Source organism: Vulpes lagopus, chromosome 2 (assembly GCF_018345385.1).
Source record: "Vulpes lagopus strain Blue_001 chromosome 2, ASM1834538v1, whole genome shotgun sequence".
In the NCBI taxonomy this organism is placed as follows: Eukaryota; Metazoa; Chordata; class Mammalia; order Carnivora; family Canidae; genus Vulpes; species Vulpes lagopus.
The window spans coordinates 17,744,817-17,767,505 of NC_054825.1; the positions used below are offsets into that span (position 1 = coordinate 17,744,817).

Consider the following 22,689-nt stretch of genomic DNA (forward strand, 5'->3'; position numbering starts at 1 on the left):
GTACGACTTGTAGAAATGACTGACTGTGGGACTGGAATAGGGAAAATACAAGATGCTATTGGAATATCTTATAATATTAGAAAGTAAGAAAGGGCTAAAAAGGAAAAACAAAAAAACCAAAAACCAAACCTGAAATGATAGGGGTGTATCAAAGGACACAGAAGCCAGCTAAAAGGGCTTCCAAAGGTTAAAGCTGGAATAATTTGAGCAACAAAATAAAGTAGTATTGGAATATAATACAAAGAATAAAATATCATGAATCCATGGATATAAATGACCAAGTAAATGAAGAACAGACAATATCTCCTCTATAAAGAATTCCAAATGATTTACACAGATGTTAAACTTTCAAGGAGGTAAAATGTGATCCCAACTCCTGTGTGGGCTATGCATAGGATTTTCTTCCAAAGAGTATGGAAAAGAGGCAAAAGAATAACTTTACAGTGGAGAAACCTGACAAACACTACCTTGGCCAGGCGATCAGTTAATTAGCATCAGTAGTGAGCGATTAAGTTATGTTATAGTATATTTTTGATATGTGATAAAAAAAAATAGTGTTTTATTTCTGTGATCTTCTTCCCCCAATCCTATAACTCATTCTGATCATGAGAAAAATATCAGGCAAATCCCAACCAAGGAATATTCTATAATATATCCTACTACTACTCCTCTAAACTGAAGTCTAGAGAAAAGCCTTAGAAAACTGTCATAGCTAAGAAGAACATAAGGAAGCATAACTGCTAAATGTTTTGTAGTATCCTGACTGGATCCTAGAATACTGAAAGGACATTAGATAAAATAAACAGATAAACAAACATAAGGAAATCTAAACAAATATGGACTTCATTTAATTATAATATATCAGTAGGGGTTCACTGGCTGCAACAACAAATGTATCATAGTAATATATGATGTTATCAATAGAGGAAACAAGGCACTGGATATGTAGGGGTTCTCTGTATTATCTTTGCGATTTTTCTATAAATCTATACCTGTTCTGAAATTAAAAGTTATTTTTAAAAAAATCAATGAAGGCATTATCAGCTTAATTACATTGTTGAAGGAGGAGCAGTCCCTCTGGGAGAAGAGTGTGGGAATGGGATTAAAGTATGTCAATTGAATTACTGCGCACCTAAATTCTTGAATTAGGACTGGAACCATCTCTTCAACTCTAACTCTCTAGAACAACAGAAATGTAATGCATGCAAGTCACATGTGTAATTTTAAATATTCTAGCATCTACATTTTAAAAAGTAAAAAGGAACAAATAAAATTAATGTTAATATATGCACATTAAGTTTTAATAATCTAGCTCCATATATCCAAAATATTATCATTTCATTCTGTATCCACATTTCAAGCACTCAGATACATGTGGATATTACAGCTCCAAAGCCACATACAAACGCAAACCACAATATTCATAAGTAAAAGCGGACTTTTCTGAATTCTCCCACCTACAACTACTACAACTACAAATGCAAGAGAAAATTATGGAACATTTACAGCTTCTTCCATTCATGGCTATGCCTAGATAGTCTCCAAAAGCCTTCAAGGATTGACATAACTAATGCGAGAGACTTGAGCATTTTCTTCCAGAAAGGACACCTGTCTTGCCTCACAACTTTCTCTCTTCTGCCTCCGTCCTTGATATCCTGAGTTCAAAGTTCAATTCCATTTCATATCCAAAAAACCCTGATCACTCATATCCTTTCAAATGTAGGCATTCAGCAAGAGAGATCCACCTAACTCTAGTCTAGGCAGAAAAGGAAGCAAGAATTGAGGTCCAAGTTTCCTTTAAGAGTTCAATTAATATCACAGTCTGTGAAGCTGGGTCCTGACTAACTCTACCACCTGTTGTCTTCAGCAGTGGGAAGAATACTGCTAATAGCTAATTTATTCTGCACATTTTCTGGGAAGAAAATTGTGCTAGTGTGTTCCAGGCTTTCTTCCATTTGATTTTTTTACAACACTGTAAGGTTGAAGCAATTATCTCCTCTCCTGAACTTAAAGATGAAGGAAGCAGGCTTAGAGAGGCCAAGTGATTTGCCCAAGATTGCACATCTAGTAAGCAGCAGAGCAGAGATTCTAAACAGATCCGATGTCACGTGTGAATCTTACAAGTGGTAGGAGTCACAAAAGACCATTATTCTCTCTGTAAATGAAGTAAGCAAATAATTGCAGAAGAACATTTAAGATTCTTGGGGGTGCCTGCTTGATGTAATGGAACCTCTGCAAAATATCCCCCATTTAGAATTCTTCACCAAAGGAAAAAGAACTTCATAATTAGTATTAGTTATGGTTTGCACCCACCCATTTTCTTGACTTTACCACAGAACTCTAATCACTAAAATTAAATTTCAAATACAGTGCCATAAGAATACTACCTAAGAAGGGACTGATTTGTTTCATTAATCCAGGTACTAAAATTAGTTAAATTCAAACACTTCAGTTTAAGAGCAAAGTCTTTTTATTGCTTAAAACATGTCACAGAATAATAAAATTTCTTTTTTCAAATGAAGTTTTAAGATACTCAATCTTTTCTATTCTCTCTGGTGATAACACTTTAATACATCATACATGCACAGCAGAGATTGAAGTTCATTATAATCAATCCTACTCACTCTACTTCAATTTAAATAAGTTAATAAGTTGGAGAAAGAACCACTCTGGCTGCAAAGTTTGGTCCAATTTTGAACTTCTCAACTCAAGTAAATTATAGTTTATCTCCTCTAGGTCAATCACTAATGCTATTCAGAAAGAGATTATAATTACTTTTAATTATACTTTTTAAATGGTGGTACATATTGTTAGTCCACAGACCTATATCTGAAATTCATAACGACATGGATATACTTTTCATTCATCCTTTTCTATTTATCAATTAGAAACAGATTATAAAGGGAGCAAGCATAAGTAACTATTAACAGGGAAACTACTACATTTTTAAAGAATTACTGTCATTCAATTAGTCAAATCAGTAAGCATTTTTCCATTGCCAGCTAAACAGTCTTCCTTCAATTCCACTGAAGCTCCTATGTTTGGGCTTTACATTATACCAGATGCAAGGCAAGTCAAGCCTTTATTTTTAAGGCACTTAAAGGTTTCCTTCTATATAGTAAGAATGGTTACATTAAAACATAAAGACAAGAAAAAAATCAACTGTAACAAAATCTGTTTTCTTAGAAACAGGTTTTACAACTTTGCACCCATGGATGACTTTGTTACTTTATATAAAACATCTTCCCAGTACAAAAATCTACTAGCCCAAATAGAAAATGCTTCTCTTTTAAAACTGTTACAATTAAAAATGAACAAAAATCCAACTGAAATCACAAGTCCTGAAACTCTGGGACTCAAGTCAAAGGAAGAAGTCTCCAGCAACCAGGATAATAAAAATCAAGATGGTCTTGGGCAGTGGAGAAAGGCAGAACTGAAGAGAAGAGGCGAGGTGATGTATCATGAAGTGATGAGGCCATCAGCTATTTTCTCCACAAAAATCTCTGAGGCAGCAGAGCTCGGTGATATATGCTACCTTGGTTTTCTCCTCCTGTTCCCTCACTTGGGCTCATAAACCTCTTTAAGACATCATCCACCTCTCCAGAACTAACTGGGACTTCAGGAGATGAGTGGGGTGTAAGTTCAGAGATCCTGGTTTCAAGCAAATGTCCCTATTAATAGAAAATAGGTGAGGGAAGGGGAAAGAAAAACAAATAAAGGAAGAAAATTATTTATAAACACGCACGTTTGGGGGAAGTAGGGAAAGGGAAATAGGAATGTCAACTTAGGTCCTGCAGAGGTTACTGCTGACATCAAGGATTGACTAACGAGGTGGGAAACAGGAAGCTGCCCACCAGTTCACAGATCAGTGAGCATCCCCTTTTCTACGCACTACACCCCAGAGCCAGGTAGGCCCAAATCCAGACGATGGTTCAATTTCCTTAACAAAACTAAGCTAAAAGTAATAATCCTATCTGTAGCTAACCACTCAAGTTAAATCTGTATTTAGGGAAAGATAAATCCTAAAACAGTGTCTCACATAACAAAGAAATTACCAAATGTCATATTCATCTGTTCATTTACTTAAACATTTTTTCTGAGCCCTTTCTAGGTAAATGCCAAGTTGACAGTTGAGCATGGAAAGTAAGTTATGCTAAAACACAAAAGCAAGGGGAGCCTGGGTGGCTCAGCTGGTTAAGTGTCTGCCTTCAACTCAGGTCATGATCCCAGGTGCTGGGATGGAGCCCTTTGGCAGGCGGCTCCCTGCTCGGGGGTGAGTCTTCTCCTTCTCCCTCTGTCCTTTGCCCCTGTGCCCATGCTCTAATAAATAAATAAATGAATAAATAAATAAATACATAATAAAATATTTTTAAAAATTTAAAAACCCACAAAAAAATCAAAATCAAGAACAGTTATAGGTAGGATACGTGGAATTTTTAAAGCGAGAAAAACTGTACCAGGTGTTACAGAAAATTGGGTTACGGTCTCCCAAGAAGGATGAGAAATAAGAAGTGGGGTGGAGGGGTGTGAAAGATACTAATGATTTATAGCAGCTTGCACCAAAACAGGGCTTTTCGTATGTTAAATCATTTAATCTCCACAACTCCACGAGAGAGACTGGCTAGCTCTCCCCTACTGACCGAGAAGGAGAAAGCTGGGAGAGGTTTAAGAAACTTTCCTTTTTTTTTTTTTTTTTTTAATGAAGAAACTTATCCTAAGTGCCCCGACTTTCAAGTGACAGAGCTGGGATCCGAATCCTGGCACCGTGGCTCCTAACCGGCCTGTTCTGCCGCCTGGGATACCATCATGGCTAACAAAACAACAGGACTGTGTATTGCAGACCCATGATCTTTTTTTTTTTTTTTTTTCCTCAATTTTTTTTTTTTTTTTTGGACCCATGATCTTGATGCATTCACTCGCTCCGTTTGAAAACTCGCATCTCCCTTTCACAAATGAAACAAAAAACGACACGAAAACCGAGGACTCCGAGAAACGAGCCCAAGGTAGTGCAAGGGACGAGGCGGTGAGGCGCGGACGCCAGCCCAGGAGGCTCTTCCCGGCGCTCCTCGAGCCAGCCCGGACGGTCCCTTCACCCTGCAGCGAGGGCAGCTGCGTCGCTCCGGGAGGGCCCCGGCACCACCTGGCGCCTTAGAGACGCCCCCCCCGCCCCGCCCCCGAGCCGCGGCGCCCCCGGGGCCACCCCCGCCCGCCGGGTCAGGGCTCTCACCAGGTGGGAGTCGGGGGACCCTCGCAATCTTGCCGGTGATCTCTGCCGTGAGCACCGCGAAGTCCTGCTCGTAGCCTTCGAAGTCGGAGGACATGGCGGCTCCGGAGTGACGGCCCCGGGCCGGAGCCCAGGTCGTGGCAGGGGCCACGCGGGACAGAGGAACGCGGTGTCAGGACCCCGGGAGGCGGCCTCGCGAGCAGAGCGGGGAGAACCGGGGACAGCTCCCAACCCGGCCGCTTCCTGGTTGTTCGTCGCAATCACAGTCCCCCCCGGAATTTGCCTTGGGTGCGTTGTTTTTTGTCCGCTCGGGCTTCAAGATTTAAAAATTCGCGAAAGAATAGCACTTCTATTACTGCCCCCCCCACCAAGAAGCTTTCGGAAACCTGAGGATTCTTGGGGGGGAGTCACTGGAAGCTTTTTTTTTGGGGGGGGGGGGCTTCTATCTCCTGAAAATCAGCTCCCGGTCCCCAAGCTCTAAGTCGCAGGAACTTGCTTCCCGAGGGAAGTCTGATGCGGCGAACCTCCCGGAAGTGGCTGTCGCGGGGACCGCGCACTGGGCGGGAGCGGGAGAGCAGCGGCCAGAGCGCCGGCTGGGGAGACGCGCTGGCGGCGCGGCGGGCTCCGCGCTGCAGCCCCGGACAACCGAGATCTGCTTTACTGCTTGCGCGGGCCTGACTTTCCCATGACGGAGTTGTCCGCGGAGGAGAAGACCTGTTCCGGGTGAGCCCAGGCCGCCCCGGAAATGCGATGGCCGAGGAGCGGGTACCGAGGACCAGGCTGAGAGGTGGGAGTCCAGGCAAGGGATGGAATTATGATCCGGGCGGTATTCGCCCCCCACCCGAGTGAGCCCGGAAGCTCCAGAAGGTGGAAACCAACCACGCTGGGCGGGATGCTTGTCCCCCGAGCGAGAACTTGGAAGCGCCCTGTTCTGCGGCGCCGGCGGGAAATTGAGGCTCGAGGCAGTGGCATCTGTTGCGCGAAGGTCCTTACGACCCTGTAGCCGAGATCTTCCCCCCGATCCACGGCTGCCCAGCCCGACTACCCGGCCACGGGTCTTCCGGCGCCCTGCATCCTGCCTTTCCTGTCCCTCGCTCCGGAGGCACTTCCTCATCGTGTTTTGTTTTGTTTTGTTTTTTCTCCCCCCCCCCCCCAAATATTTTCTTTCGTGTTCATCCTCCTGTGTTCCTCGAGCCCCGTCTCCTCCCCTCCTTTCACTCCGTCTTTGCTTTCACTCGCTCGCCTCTTAACCTTTGGCCCAAATAGACCCTTAAGTTGGTGTTTTGGCGCGAGCCCAGGCTGACGCGTAGACCGTGTCGGGCTCCTCCTACCTGACGAAGGGAGCCTCGGTTGTTGGAGGCTGTTTGAGACTTCGTGAAAGGATTTCAGCGACTTGGTTCGTAGTGTAGGTTCAGCTGTTACTTGTGAGCTTGGTGCAAGCACGTAGCCTCCTCTCCGGGCCAGATTTCTTTTTCTTCGGTGCAGGAAGCCATTGATTCCATCAACCCTCAAGCCCTCTGCTCCAGCTCTAAAACTCTTGGGTCTCCTCCCACCATTCACTGAACGCCGGACAAGCACTGTTCCCCTGATAAATTGGAGACAAAGGCATAAAAACAACTGCTTTAGAACCAAGTATCCAGTTTATTTACCGTTCAGACTTGAGCCCTACATTGGATCAGATAAAAATGATTCTCTTTGGCATTTGATGAGGCGCTGGTCCCATAGCAGTGCGTTTGTGGGATGCTTTGGTTTAGGTGGTTATGGGCGTTAAATGTAATACAAATTTTTTTTTTCTTTTAACTGAACTTTCTCATTTTGTTTTCTTTAGGTTGGGTTTCGAGCCAAGACCCTGGATTCTCCTAGTTAACATTAAAGAGCTCTGAGGGTGTACCCGTGAAAATGGCGTGATCTGCATTGGCCTCCCACAGTTTGAAGGCATGGCAGTTAAGGAACACACGTGGACTCGTGGCACATGGAAATGTGTGCACAGAAAAAGGAAATCTATGATTTTCTAAAAGTAGGAAGGCATTCTTCCTTACCAAAATGGATACATTCTGCTCAGTTATCAAGTTTGAAAATCTCCAAGAACTAAAGAGACTGTGTCACTGGGGTCCCATCATAGCCCTCGGTGTTATAGCAATATGTTCCACAATGGCCATGATTGACTCTGTGTTGTGGTATTGGCCTTTACATACAACTGGAGGAAGCGTGAATTTCATTATGTTGATAAACTGGACTGTCATGATTCTTTATAACTACTTCAATGCCATGTTTATTGGTCCTGGCTTTGTCCCTTTGGGGTGGAAACCGGTAAGAAAAAGATCCTTTAAGATAAGGAACTCTAATGATAATCATATATTTAGTTTATGGTTTATCTACTAACCAATAATATCAGACACAGCCTTCTTTTTGCCTTGGTGGAGGTTAAGCATATTATTCGAATTACTGATCATTTAAAGCTCAAAGTGTTTATTTTGTATCTGTTGGAAAGTATTAATCTAAATTAGTATTTCCCAGCAGAGTTTTAGTGAATACTTGTCCTGCATTAAAAGGAATAAAAAAGAAGAAGAAGAAGAAGAAGAAGAAGAAGAAGAAGAAGGCGGCTGTTGAATCAATAGTTCTAAATTTAAGAAATAATGCATGTCATGCACCTCTTAAAATTTCACAATGCAGTTTGGCTCTAGGATCTTTTTTCATGTAATACATTAACAGCCCTCAGAACTGAGAAAAACTCTTTAGAAATTGCTGGCTTAAATCGTAAGATTTTAAAACCATAACATTAGGAAGTACAGTATGAATCAATTTATGACTTTTTAAAAATTATAGAAAATTTAATGAATTTCCATATTGCTTGCTGAGGACTACCACCTGATAGCTTGTTAGAAATGCAGAATCTTGGTCCCTACTGCAGACCTAGAAATCAGAATCAGCATTTAACAAAATCCCTACATGATTCTTAGGTACATTAATGTTGAAGAAACACTTAGGAGTGTACTATTTAAAGTGGGTACAGAGATGAGTAAGACAATTTCATATTCTGAAAAACCTTGTAATTGCAGAAAGAAATCATGGCACTTGTATAAGTAACTAAACTATAGAAAAGAATGAGATGAACGCTGTTGAAGCTAGAAGGACCTGATCTTTTTCAGCTGTGGACCTGAGGGAGGAGTGGAAATTTCCGTGGATGGGGAAGAAGGCATTTCAAGTTATTGGTGGTGGAAGCGTATGACCAGATGTAACAGGTTATGTAGTGCCAATAAGGCTGAAACAAAGGCAGATTTTGGAAGGCCTTAAATGCATGAAGCCATAGGGAGGTATGAGAGGTTTTCAAGTCAAGCTCTGACCTAATCAGAGTTGTGTTGTAGGAATATTATTCTGACAATAGACAGTTTGGATTAGAGAGGAACTACAGTAAAGGAAAGTAGTTCGAAGTGATTAAAATAGTGTAAGAGAAATTTCCTAAAGAGTATCAGCTCTGGTGTTTACATCCCCACTGCAAAATACCTGCTACATGGTCAGCTACCTTTTTCCTGAACTCCTCCTGTTCTACTTAGAGTTTGGAAAGATAGGACTAGTTACACTCAGGAGCAGTGGGTTTAAGCGGAGCATGGGGAAGCGAAATTAAAAATGACTTGGGTAATTGGAAGAGCGATGCAGCTGTTACCAGAAACTCAAGGTTTAAAAATATTTCAGCTCAAATAAAAGGGCTGGAAACGCAGTTAGAATTCCATCCTTATCCCCACCCCCATAAAACAAAATCAAACCGTACCAAAGCATTTATTCATAAGACTTGACATGTTATTACTTAGGATCAGATATCTGATGTATTTCTGTTTATATTTTGCTACTAAGGAAAATTCTCAGGATAGCATGTACCTCCAGTATTGTAAAGTCTGCCAAGCATACAAGGCACCACGGTCACATCACTGCAGGAAGTGTAACAGGTACTGTCTTTGCTCCTCACTGGGGACTGATCAACTTTGTTATTGGTCTTCTGTTCTTTTTACCACATCAGTCTTAGTTTTAGTCTCTACAAGGTGGCTTCTTTATGAAAAAAAAAAAAAAAAAAAGTTGTCAAAATACTTGTGTCCATATCTCCATTTTATCCTTAAGTCATCAATTTTGATAATATATAATCCCCACCTTTTTTGTTATAAGTGAAAAGATTTTATTTATTTATTTATTTATTTATTTATTTATTTATTTTGGAAAAATACACATTTACTTTGCTCCATGCCCTCCAAGAATAAAAAGTTATGCCTTCATGTGTTTCCTAGATCAGGATTAGTTGTGCTTGTCTCCTGTCATCTTGACTAGCTTTAGAATTGTTCTGAGCCTAAATTATAAGACCTGCCCTTTCTGTTATTTACGTTGACTAACATTTACATTTTATACAAATCTAATAGATGAATTCAGGTGCATGTTATCACAAGTGTTTAACAAAAAACTTAAAGGGGAGAAAATTGAGTCACTATAAGAAATATGAAATAAACTAGAACGTTTTTAAACACCCAGCTATTCCACTGATTAATAAGAAATTTGTGTTGAGAATGTTTGAGGTTTAAGAAAACCATTTGTGGCAAATAAAGTTTGGTATGAGGCCAAGAAATTTTCTTATAGCAACAAGGGAAGGAAGTTCAGTAATACTTTGCTTGTTATACCTCATCTTATATTCCATAGTTAGCTTGCTTAGCTCAGAGAATCCACATCTAAAGGATGAGAACAGGAAGGAAGGAAGTTACAAGGTCTGCTGGGTCCCATCAACCCCAGGGGAGATTTAGAAGTGATTTTCTTGAGTCTCTGTTGTATTCCACTTCAGTCACTGCATTTCAGAGCTAGAGGAAGACCGGGAACCCACACATATTTATAATGAACCTCTCAGCGGGCCTCCTGACTTCTTTAAATAAACTCACTTGTAGCAGACATCTCTTTCTCAGAAGCTGTTACAAAGCCTCACTTTTCTTGTGCTGTTTAGAATTTAAAAGAAGTCATGGTTCAGAGTTATTTAAAAACTCATAAAGACTTTGCTTTCTGTTCCATGGAGTATAATTCCTCTGTGACTCATGAACATGCTGGATTCCTATTTGCTTGATCTTCTGAAGACCAAAGTTATTTAAAGTAGATTGGATTTTCTGCCTCATGTTTAATGTAAATTTTTCTTGTTAGATGTGTGATGAAGATGGACCATCACTGTCCTTGGATCAACAACTGTTGTGGTTACCAAAATCATGCTTCGTTCACACTGTTTCTCCTTTTAGCACCACTGGGTTGTATTCATGCTGCCTTCATTTTTGTTATGACTATGTATACACAGCTTTATAATCGGGTAAGTGACAGTGTTTGTTATAAAACCATTCATGCCAAATTAAATGGTAGTTATTTTTAAGAAGTCCCTTTTGGAAATATGATTTCTCTGAATTAGGTGGGGAAATAGAACTCTGTTTTACCTATATATGAATTTCTTTTTAAAAAAAGCATTAAACTTTAATTTTTAAAAAGATTTTATTTATTTATTTATTTATTTATTTATTTGTTTGTTTGTTTATTTATTTATTTATTTATGAGCCAGAGCATGGGGGCGGGGGGGGAGGCAGAGGGAGAAGCAGACTTGCTGCTGAGTAGGGAGCCTGAGGTGGGACTCAATCCCAGGACCCTGAGATCATGACCTGAGCTGAAGGCAGATGCTTTACTGAGCTACCCAGGTGCCCCAAAATGTAATTTTTAAGATGAGGAAAATTACTTTGTTTTGGAAACTTATCTTACTAGCTGTAGTTGAAGTTGGTAATATTTTATTGCTATATATAAAATTTATTAGATTTTACATTTTGTACCTATGATAAGAATAATTAGAGGGAAAAAAAGGAACAAAAAGAAAAAGACAACACTAATATTTTATATTTCCATCTAATTTATGAGGCAAGTTGTAGTTCTTTTGTTCACTTCTAATTCCAATGTCTGGGGAGGTGGCTCTTGAAGCAGATGCATGTCCCAAAATATCCTCAAGGAGATTAGGTTGACTTATGGGCAAGTTGTCCGCAGATAAAGTTCAGAGGTTACAAATTCAATCCCTAAAGAGGCTTGGTGAGTAAATGAGTTTCCCAGGGACTGTGGCCTCTGGAGAACACATGCCTTTCACAGGTGGGATAACCCATATTCACCTGATCCAGTTTCTCATGTTAGAAAATCTAGTCCAGTAATACTAAGTCTTCTAGTTTTTCAGGGAAACTCAGAAAATCTGGACTTTTTTAGTATCTCCTGCCTTTTTTTTTTTCTTTTTAAGATTTTATTTATTTATTCATGTAAGACACAGAGAGAGGGAGAGGCAGACACAGGCAGAGGGAGAAGCAGGCTCCATGCAGGGAGCCCGATGTGGGACTTGATGCTGGGACTCTGGGATCATGCCCTGGGCTGAAGGCAGATGCTCAACTGCTGAGCCACCCAGGCATCCCTATCTCCTACCTTTTAAATTTTGGGACCTGGCTGAATATTTTAAAACATATTACATATCAGCCAGTAGGCATCAATAGGCCATATTTGGCTGCATTTTGCCAATTTGTAACCTCTGGTTGTGCCACATAAGGGAAGAAGCAAGGAATTCTAAGCTCTTTTTGTTTCTTTTGTTCCAGTGGAAGATTCCTGTAGATATTGAAAAGCAAGGAAAAGATGGATGACACAGTTACAATTTAGATTAATGTCTAGTCCTATTCATGCATATTGTTAGTGAATTATGCCTTATGCTTTCTGAGGGGAAATAATTAAGAACAAAAAAAGTAACATTTGAAAATAACTAAGAATGATATCCTCCATATCAGTAGGAGTTCAAGCCCCAGTATTAATTAGAAGGAAATTAGAAATTCATTTGCTTTTAGCCACAGTTTCAGGTTATCATTTGTTGCTCTTTTTTGATCAAGTTGTTTAAATGTTCCAGTAGTCTGAACATTTACATAAACTGAGTATTTCAAGTGTGTGTTGTTTTTGTAGCTCTCCTTTGGGTGGAACACGGTAAAGATTGATATGAGTGCAGCCCGGAGAGATCCCCTTCCAATTATTCCCTTTGGATTAGCAGCATTTGCCGCCACCTTGTTTGCCTTGGGATTAGCTTTAGGAACAACCATAGCTGTTGGGATGTTGTTTTTTATCCAGGTAAGTTTCTTGGTTAACTCTAGCTAAAAGTTGTCAACTTTCAAGCTGCTTATAATGAGAAAGAGATAAAGCCTGCATTAGAAATGAAAATTATTGTTACCTGTTCCATCTAGGTAACTAATCTCTGTACTAGTCAGGTAATTTTGAAATAACTTCACCAGAATTTCCAGATAATTTATTTAATTTTTAATATGTTATCTTAGAGTTATATACCACTTTATAGTGGAGAAAGCTCTCCTCACATTTATAGTCTCTTGATCTTCACATCAATCCCCAGAAAGAGCGGAAGAGGAGTATTTTCCCTTCCTTACAGCTGAGTCTTTGAATCACAGAAAGGTGAAATGACTTAGCCCAGGATTACCCACTAATGTATTCAGTAGATGTAATTATTAATGCCATTTTATAATAGCATGTATTTAATCATCATCCTTATAATATAGCCAATGTTTATTGAGCACTTATTATGTACAAGACACTGTTTAGGGACATCACATGTAGTTCATTTTATTTCAATAACAACCCTATGGTACAGGTGCTATTTAATGCCTATTCTGGTGAACAACTGCTAATTTCTGAGGCTACAATAATGAAAATGAAGAGTCTGGCCCCCAGAGAAGTCACAATTAGCAGTAAACAGTTAATTCTGGCTCATGTGTGCATCATAGGTTTATGTACAAAGTGCTGTGAGAACACAGAGGAGGAGAATGTGACCCTTGAAGAGATCACAAAACAGTTATGACTTATTTCATTCACTTAATTAGCTTGTTCATGAATTGAAGGCCTGCTGTGGGCCAAGTGTTATGCTCGACCCTAGGAATGTGATGAAGACTCCTTGCACCTGAGTGTTTGTACTGTGTCACACTGCCTCTGGACACAGCCAGACTGAAAGGAAAGGCAGACCTCGCATAGAATCAGAAATGCTGGCTTCAGGACCCTTGTGCATCACCCCACTCTTATAAATTAAAACTCTTTGTTTTTAAAATATGCTGGTTTTGGCTATACTTCATGTTTTTCTATTAGCCTGGGATCAAATTTTTTGAAAAAAACTCCCCGAATGCCTCTAATTAATAATCACATTAGAAGTAAACTAAAACCCTGTGGTGTAAATGGCCCCATTAGTGGAATTTGTTATAGCTAGGAGAATTGATTAATAGAATCAAGACTGAATATATTCAGTTTTTGAGGCAAACAGAATATCTGGGTTGACTGAGATACTTTCTTAAATAAATTAATCATAAACTTAAGGTTAATTAAAGATAATGATAAGACATCTTAATAGCAAAGTGTACAAGTACTGATTAAATGGATTATACCAATGTTTTATTAATACTCTGGAAAACTTATTCAGAAGATAGCACTTAAAACATGAAGCTTTATTAAAATAGTGGATTCAGATTTGATTATGGATTGCCATAATCATCTTGTGGAAAGGCATTGTAGTTCAGGGCTTCAGAACAAAGACTTGAGAGTCAGATGGACCACACCCTGAGTGTGTTACTTAACCTTTGGTATCCTGGTCTCTTCATCAGTAGAATGGAGCAATAAAAACTCTCATAGGGTTACTATGAAGATGATAATCTTAACCAAAGTTTCATCATAAAATTTTACTGTTTATCATTTAATTTTCAGATGAAAATAATTCTCAGAAACAAAACTTCTATTGAATCATGGATTGAAGAAAAGGTAAATTTTAATAATTGTTTCTTTAATCTCAATAAAGATTAGTTCATAGGCCAGATTAACTAATAAATACCCACAAGTGAAAACTTCACTGTCAGATGGCTTTCTTAAGTCATTTGCTTCCCACATAAAAGGTAAATATAGGAAAGAAATATTTTGATTCATTCTTGGTTTAATATAATGCCCACAGAAATTTGCTTCTCATTCACCCCGAGTTGCTGAAGATGCCTAAGCCATACATTAAACCATTTGGCCATTATTTCTCAGATTAGGGGTGAAGACAGGCTATTTGGAAAGGAACCTCACTCCTACCAAGGTGCCATCAAGTTTTTTTCAGTGCTTTATAAGCCATATCAGATTGGGCTTATTATTGTTACCTGTTCCATGTATAGCTTGCTACAGACCTCACAACCTTTAAACGCACTCCATCCTATCTTGTGATTCTATTGTAAAAAGTCAATCTGACTACTTTGCTCCCTGCTTGAAGCTTCTCAGAGCTTCACCATCACTGTAGCAGGGGTTACAAACTCAAGTGCCTGCAGGGGGCCAGGGAGATAACTTCGGTGACGAGCTAGCCTGTGTACTAAAGCTGCCTCGCAGATGAAGTTGGCTGTTGTCATAGAAGTATTTTCTCTTCCTTACAGGTGAGTCTTTGAATCACAGAAAGGTGAAATGACTTAACCCAGGATTACCCACTAATATCTTCACTAGATGTAATTATTAATGCCATTTTATAATAGCATTGGTGGGTACTCACCCAGTATTGTGAAATCATCTAATTCTTTTTCTAGAAAAGTAATAGATCTGGATTTCTTTGACATCTCTTTTCTGTTTATAAATATTAGCGAGCAATTCAAATTAACAAAAATCTTTGGGGGCCAAATAAAACACACCAGTAGGACATATTTAGCCCCTTGGCAGCCAGTCTGTGAACTTTAATTTACAGCAGTAGGTTCTCAAACTTTTTGGTCTCAGGAACCTTTTTACATTCTCAGAACTGTTAAGGACACTAAAGAGCTTTTGTTAATGTGTATAATGTCCACCGGTGATTGCCATATTTTCTGAGAAGAATTTTGAAGATTTATTATTTCATTTAAAAATAACAAACCCATTATATGTTTTAAAAAAGCGTGTTTTTAAAAATTATATTTTTCAAAGTAAAAAATAAGAGTGGCATTGTTTTATAATTTTACAAATCTCTTTAATATCTGACTTAACAGAAGACAGTTGGATTCTCACATCTCCTGCATTCAATCTGTTGAGATATGTTGCTTTGATTGAAGTATATGAAGAAAATCCAGCCTCACACAGATAAGTAGGTAGAAAAGGAGAGAGTATTTCAATAGGCTTTTTAGTTAATAGTGAATGTTCTTTGATACTACATGAAAACTTAATAAGTGATAGTTTTGAAAGGTTAGTTGCATGTGAGATGTAAAGCTGTATCAGTAAACATTTTGTAGTCTTTTACATTTCAGTCCATCAGGACATCTTGCTCTTTGAATGGACTTTTTTTTTTTAGTATTTTATTTATTTATTCATGAGAGACACAGAGAGAGAGAGGCAGAGACACAGAGGCAGAAAGCAGGCTCCATACAGGGAGCCCGATGCGGGACTCAATCCCGGATCTCCAGGATCACGCCCTGGGCTGAAGGCAGTGCTAAACCACTGAGCCACCTGGGCTGCCCTTTTTTTTTTTAAACTCACATATGACTTTATAACATCAGGTATTGGTTATTTGGAAAATACAAAAATACAGTTTTATAGGGTTATTCAGATTTTCCAGATGTTGACACATTCATTCATATCACTACCAATTTTATGGGGGAAGATCTTTAGATTTTGGAAAACTGTCAAGCTCATAGTGGTGGATATAAATTTTCCAAAATTCTAATTTTCACTTGAAAGTCTTAGTTTTTTTTTTTTGAAAGTCTTAGTTTTTTATTGGCAACCAATAGTTGTTTATGTTGAAGTAACAGCTTGACTTCATTTTTGAGAAAATTTCTGCCTAATATTGAAGTTTCAATAACCTTAGTTTTATTACTCATTTTTTCAAGTAAAATTAGCATTATATAAAAACAGCTGGATACCCAGCATTTGTGAGTTCACAGCTCAAACACATGTATTCCTTGAGATAAGCACTTTGGCATACTTTATGTGTATTCCTATCTTGTCACACAGAATACTGAAAGGACATCTACTTGAGAGTTGAGATTTAGTAAAAATCATAATTTTTATTGCATCAAGGACATTCTTATGTTTCTTATGTAAAACTTTGTTTTTTGTTTTTTTTTGAGTTATGAGTATGTGTAATGGTGAAGAATACAATATCTACTTACACAAAGTGGTGCCACCACCTTGATTTCTGCTTAAGGTACTAGCAGTTTCACCCACTCTTGCAAATGTCAATGCAATGAAAAAGACAAATAACATCTTAGTATTAAAATGAAAGTTGTTTGACTTTGTTGAACTTCAAGAAAAGGTCTTGGGGACTGGAAGAGCTGTGCAGAGCATGCTTTGAGAACCACTGATACACATTTAAGTCCAAGCTCCTTAGCTTATACATAATTAAATCCTTCATGTCTTCCCTGTTTTTTTGCCTGATTTCTTCTGCCTCAAGACTTAGTTTAGGTGTCATTTCTTCTGAAGAACCTTCCTTGAATCTTCGTAGATTAGCTAAGTAGTTTTTTTTTTTGTCTTTCCCATAGCACCTTTTGTTCACCTCTGTTCCCCACCCCCCCTTTTTTTTTCTCTTTTTTGAGAGTGTGAGCAGGGGGACGGGGAGAGGGAGAGAGAGAATCCTGAGAAGGCTCAACACTCAAGCAAGAACCTGATGCAGGGCTCAATCTTAAAGCCCTGAGATCAGGACCTGAGCTGAAATCACGAGTCAGATGCTTAACTGACTGAACCACCCAGGTGCCTCACCTTTTAACACAGTATTAATAGAATCCCCCCAGCTTCGCTGAGTGCTTCTCTTAGGCAGAGACCAGGGCTCAGTCATTTTTGTAAACAACTCTTATCCTTACCACTATTCCTTTGTTAATAGGCTAGATCTCTGTTCTTTGAGACTCTTGTCCATTTTGAAGACTCTGAAACTTTTGTTTATTAAAAGGGAAAATAAATTATCCTTTACTGTTTGTGGGGACTTACAGTTTAGTAGATTCATACGCACATAGTTTGATAATAGTTTTAATCGAATTAACATCAATATTACTTTATAAGTAATTGCAAGAGGCCTTTCCCTAAGATATTGTCCCCTGATAAAAAATATTTCAAGGTATAATTTCTAGTTAGCATAATATATCATGATTAGATTAATAATTTTTTTTCTAATAACCAAGGCTCTTCGTAAAGTGCCATACCAAATCTAGAAGTTTATTTTAAAACTGGCACTCTGTTGCTGACTAAAAAGTACAAGTGATTATATTAACTTAATAGAAAATTCATCAAAATTAGGCACTAAAATTTATACAAATTTTAATTATACAAATTTTACAAATGTACAACTGGGTTTGTACACTCATGGGAGGAATAAATAAATAATGTATCTTTATACCACTAGGTGTCAGTGGAACTAAAGAAATTCTAAGCCAGTGTATCTCCTTACGTTTTTAAAGTGATCAATTTAAATGTCTAGAATTTATGCAACCTGAATATTTATATATATATATTCATAAAATGTACATACAAATACATGCATAAGTGAGTATATATACACGTGTAATGGCATAAAAAACTGAAAGAAGATCTACACATTTCTGCTAGTTTTTTAAAAAAATAATTTTCAGAAAATGATGACTCCCCTCATACCTCTTTACCTGGCCATTCCCACAGATGTTTTTGCACCCAAGAAACAAGTGCTGCCTTCTGGATCACCCCTGAAATAGTTCCTTTCATCCTGAATAAACTCTTGCTTTTTCTTAAATCTTTTTATCAACATCCCTTCTTTCCACCTGGATTCTTTTATTAGCTGAATGACCAAGAACAGTGAGGATTTGTTATATGTGGAATAAAGCTATTTTTTAATTTATTCAAGAATGCTTGTTCCTGAATAAGCCCACCTAGACATTTCCTGAATGACCTCATACGAGATTGGTGTTGAATAGCAAGTTCCTCTTACGTGATGGTAAATTTTGTCTATCTCTTTTATGTACACTGACACTACAACAAGGAGGTAGCATTTTTAGGAGTGATACAAATCTGAGGACTAAATGTATATTACTATCAAGACTGTCAATAATATATCACTTAAAGCCCTTCAAGGCAGAGACATCTACCATCTTACCTCTTTGTTACCCACAGGCTAAGGATCGAATTCAATATTACCAACTAGATGAAGTCTTTGTTTTTCCCTATGATATGGGAAGTCGATGGAAGAACTTTAAACAGGTATTCACATGGTCAGGGGTCCCTGAAGGAGATGGACTAGCATGGCCAGTAAGAGAAGACTGTCACCAGTACAGCTTAACAGTAAGTGTTTCTGTTCAGATAATCTTTCTGTCTTCCTTCTTCCCCTTAAGTTTCCCTTAACTCAGATGACATTTTATAGTAAAATAAGTCATAACATTTTTTTCAGTTTGGCAAAAATAAATCTAAGTTAACAATCCTAAAGCACTCCATATATCCTCTCTTTTTCTTTAAATCTCTCTGTAATTCTCCATACATGTGAGATAAAGTCCTGATCCCTTCACTTAGTTATAAAATCTGGCCTAAAGCTGCCTCCAACTACTTCCTAATGGAAATCACCCTTTCCAGTCCGCCTGGTTTCCTCAGTGAACTCCCTGTGCAATCTTGCACCTGCCTCTGTCTATGCTGGTTTTTCTGTCTTGTATTACCTCTTCTCTATAGGAAATTATCAAGGCCGGTGTCAGCCCCTCCTCGTCTGGATGTGGCCCTTAACTATGTGCCACTGTATGGCACACATGAGGTCTCATATTTTCATTTAATTCTTATATCTAATATCTTTAATTTGACAAGATTCTAGTACAGAGACCATGAGTTATCTTGATTTCCCCTACTGTATCTAATATAGTACCATTTAATAAATTGTTGCTGAATAAGTAAAGTGAGTTGAAATGATTTTTAGTGGAGACTTGCAGATGAATTTTGCAGTCTGTCTACCTTGTCTATAAGGAATCTGAATGTCTGGGTCATCTTCACCTTCAGGACTAGCCTAGAAGCCCCATGAGGGCAGTGAGCACATCTCCCTCTTCCCTGGGCCATAGCAAATGCTCAGTGAGTATACATAGATTAAAACAGTAGAATACGGAGAAGAAAGCCCCATGTCAGCTCCAACTCTCAATCATAGTGCCTACTTTTCTGAAAAAAACAAAAACAAAAAACAAAACATGTGGCCTTTGAATTGTCAGCACTGTGAAATGCTGGAAAATTGGGAGTTTGTCATGTCACTGTGATACAGTAAATGGCACAAGGCTGTTTTCAACACTAAGATAACATTTTTTCTTATGTCTCCAAACAGATTGAACAGTTGAAACAAAAAGCAGATAAAAGAGTCAGAAGTGTAAGTCATATTTTTTGCAATTATACTAGTTTCTTTTCCTTTTGTCAGGCTCTATACTTCTGTGTAGTTTTCAAAATTGCCTTTGTGTAGAAGCCAACTGTTGGCTTTTATTAAATAATATTTCTTAGTATAACCGTTGAAATTTGATACAATTCACTTTTGTTTTCTTTTAAATAGTTTAGACTGGAGGTTTAGAGGGAATGTAGTCCGCTTATATTGCCAACAGGAAAGTAATTATCCTCAATATAGCACATTAGTGTGAAACTCATCCTTAGACTTCTGCTGTACAATATGATGGCCACTAGCCGCATGTGGCTATTTAAATTTAAAGTAATTAAAATTAAATAAAAAATTCACTTCCTTGGTTGCACTGGCCACATTAGAAGTGTTCAATAGCTACATGTGTCTAGGGGCTACCACATTGGATACCACAAATATGGGACATTTCTGTCATTGCAGAAAGTTCTGCTGGACAGCACTGCTCTAGAACTTAATTCTTAGCTATGTGCTTAAAATGCAGGGTAAGAAAAGCCTGGAAAACTAGAAACATCAATTGCCTCCTATAAAGGAACTGGGAGGGAAAGACTTGTCACCTGATACTTTGGATCTGCCTTTAACAACTTAAATTCAAATTTACAGAAATTAAGGGGTAAATGTTAAATTGTTTTTCTGATTACTGATGACAGGTGCGGTATAGAGTAATAGAGGATTACAGTGGTGCCTGCTGTCCTTTGAATAAAGGAATCAAAACCTTCTTCACCAGCCCATGCACTGAGGAGCCTCGAATAAGGCTACAGAAAGGGGAATTCATTTTAGCCACAAGAGGGTTACGGTGAGTTGTAGGAAGTACTGAATTTCTTCTTTAATGATGAAATTAGCATCTAACCTAAAAAAATTAATTTTAATCTTTTAAATATTTCAGATACTGGTTGTATGGAGATAAAATTCTTGATGATGCCTCTGTAGAAGGTATGGAAATGGAAAGAAATGTTTAATAGACAAGGTTGCTAATAATTCCAAATTTTGCAGGAATAACTCTTATAAACACAATCCGTGTCACATGCATTAGGGCACATAATAGACACATCATCAAGCAAGAAAAAAAGACTTCTTATAGAAGTGCTTCACTTGTGATATTGAAGTCCCCAATAGCCCTTACTTACATTTCATTGGTGAGGAAACTGAAATGTAGAGAGACTGAGCACTTTGCCCGAGACCACACTAAAAACAGGTAGAGCCAGGGCTCCAATCCAAGAAGCCTGGCTCTAGAACCTGTACAGTAAACCCCTCTGCCATACAGTCCCTCTGTGAATGAATATTCCCATGAAGTTATTATGGAAACTAATGGATTTGAAATTGAGTCTTCAATTTTTTTTTTTTTTTTTAAGTTTTAGGATTGTTCTTTCTTAAAGCAAAGATTAATCCCAGATGCTTTTTCTAAAACACTGGGTTAACCGTGAATTAACCCCATATAACTGCTTAGGCAACCTGTTAGAAAAAAAACCTACATGTTAGTAAAAAACCTAAGAAGGAAATTCACAGAGGCTGCAGGGAGGTGGTTCCCTGGAACAGATAAAGTATGACATTGGGCCCAGAACACCACAAGCATGCATGTGCAAGTGAATACCCATATTGAGAAGTCCGTCCCCTCCAGCTCTACTTCAGGTTGTTCTGAATCACATAAGCACTTTTCCAGATAATGACATTTGGGAAATACTGGTTTTTTAGCTTGTGAGATAGCATTTTAAAACTTTTTTTTTCTCAAATTGTAAAAGATGGCAAAGGGAAAAAGTAAAGCAGAACTAAAAGCTTATTGATTTGAATAGGACTTATAGGGCTCAGCGGTATCATTGTTGTAAAGCTATTTCACGTCAGTTTCATTTCCTCCATCAGGTGTCTCACGAATCAGAGGCTGGTTCCCTAGAAACTGTGTGGAGAAGTGTCCCTGTGATGCTGAAACAGATCAAGCCCCAGAGGGCGAGAAGAAAAATAGATAGCCACTGTTATAGTAAAATTACTCTTTAAATCCTCTCCATTACTTGAAAATTGTACATATTACTACAGAATTATGCAATGACCCTACTCTGGGCAAGGTGTTCTTTTCTTCAAAGGTGCCCTAGTGCCATAATCTAAATATTTTTATTACCATTTTGAAATGGAGAAGCCATTCTGCACATGCCTTTGAACTTCTGCCCCCTCTTTGCCACCTCTTCCTCTCCTCAAAAGGAAAAACACTTCACCCAAGTAAGTCAGTTGCATTTTCTCTAGGATTTTTTTTATGCTGTGCACACTATGGACCTCACCTGCAGATAGAGTTCCCCCGTTTGCCAGGAGCATCTGCATGTGATGCTTTTATCTTGTTTCCCCCTCAGTTGATATTTCTTATATAATATTCTAGATACTATAGAACATAATAAGATTCAATATAAGCTTAAATTTTATTACCTGTCTTTTAATAATGCAAATTTTTGTCAAATCAAATAAAGATCAATGGATGTTCTATATAAATCCAGTTTTTACTTAAAGCCTCTTTCTTTGGGTTGACTAAAAAGATTTATCTTCATTCTTTCTGGAAAAACTGCTCTACTACTTGTGAAAAATCGGCATCTTTAATCATGAGTCTTAAGGTATTCAGTAAATGAATTAATGGCATATTGAGATCACAGCATTCTGGGAGACTTTCAACCTAGCGAGCTTCAGCTAGTCATGTACACTTGAATCTCTCAAAGCCCGAAACTCATGCAAAGGGAAGGATCTAAGCTGGAGGATTTGGATGCTTAACGTTGGGCTTGTCCAAACACAAGTAGAATGAGAGGAGTCACCTCCTCCCATACTAATTCTTTCCAAGGCAGGGAACTTGAGCTTTTGGAGGGTTGTAACAGTTAACGTTAAGGGAAGGGCACTTGGCGATTTAGCAGTATATGAAACATGACTCTGTCCCCTTCTGGTGATAGGTGGGGAGGTAGACAGCAGCAAAATATGCATCAGATGGAGTCATGGATTATGAAGAAAGCAGGTAAGATGGTCTGATGGAAGTGACCTTTGAAGCAGTTGAAGGGATAAGTCACGTGCCTCCGGGAGTAGCTGCGTCTTAGAAGAGAAGAGCCAGAACAGGCAGGAATGT

At 38.5% G+C, this 22,689-nt stretch overlaps 2 protein-coding genes across 13 annotated transcripts in view; one reads left to right on the forward strand and one right to left on the reverse strand.

The window, feature by feature from the left end:
• The window catches only part of VTI1A (vesicle transport through interaction with t-SNAREs 1A), a 349,002-nt gene extending 343,504 nt beyond the window's left edge, over nucleotides 1–5,498 (reverse strand). For 5 of the 10 annotated variants that reach the window (XM_041745792.1, XM_041745797.1, XM_041745793.1 and 2 more), the window contains exon 1: nucleotides 5,228–5,497. In XM_041745792.1, coding sequence (XP_041601726.1) covers nucleotides 5,228–5,321 — 94 coding nt within the window. In that variant the 5' untranslated portion in view covers nucleotides 5,322–5,497. Of the gene's footprint in view, nucleotides 1–5,227 lie in introns of all 10 variants that reach the window. The other 5 variants (XM_041745791.1, XM_041745795.1, XM_041745799.1 and 2 more) reach the window with 2 other exon arrangements.
• Nucleotides 5,499–5,757: 259 nt separating this feature from the next.
• Nucleotides 5,758–22,085, forward strand: ZDHHC6 (zinc finger DHHC-type palmitoyltransferase 6). 3 transcript variants are annotated; one of them, XM_041742452.1, is made up of 11 exons: nucleotides 5,758–6,011; nucleotides 7,053–7,534; nucleotides 9,077–9,168; nucleotides 10,391–10,550; nucleotides 12,206–12,367; nucleotides 13,997–14,050; nucleotides 18,347–18,514; nucleotides 19,524–19,565; nucleotides 20,252–20,397; nucleotides 20,488–20,534; nucleotides 21,459–22,080. In XM_041742452.1, the coding sequence occupies exons 2-11, from the start codon at nucleotides 7,268–7,270 to the stop codon at nucleotides 21,560–21,562; spliced, it is 1,242 nt and encodes a 413-aa protein (XP_041598386.1). In that variant the 5' UTR covers nucleotides 5,758–6,011; nucleotides 7,053–7,267; the 3' UTR covers nucleotides 21,563–22,080. The 3 variants fall into 3 exon arrangements, with proteins under 3 accessions (XP_041598386.1, XP_041598387.1, XP_041598388.1); XM_041742453.1 differs by having other exon boundaries at nucleotides 5,758–5,947; XM_041742454.1 differs by lacking the exon at nucleotides 5,758–6,011 and having other exon boundaries at nucleotides 7,488–7,534; nucleotides 10,483–10,550; nucleotides 21,459–22,085.
• Nucleotides 22,086–22,689: the final 604 nt, after the last annotated feature.

Excerpts from the sequence above, each read along its gene's own strand:
- ZDHHC6 (XM_041742452.1), top strand. The coding sequence starts at position 7,268 with ATGGATACATTCTGCTCAGTTATCAAGTTTGAAAATCTCCAAGAACTA. Across the intron at positions 10,551-12,205 it reads ATACACAGCTTTATAATCGG|CTCTCCTTTGGGTGGAACAC; the intron begins GTAAGTGACAGT and ends TTGTTTTTGTAG. Across the intron at positions 12,368-13,996 it reads GGATGTTGTTTTTTATCCAG|ATGAAAATAATTCTCAGAAA; the intron begins GTAAGTTTCTTG and ends TTTAATTTTCAG.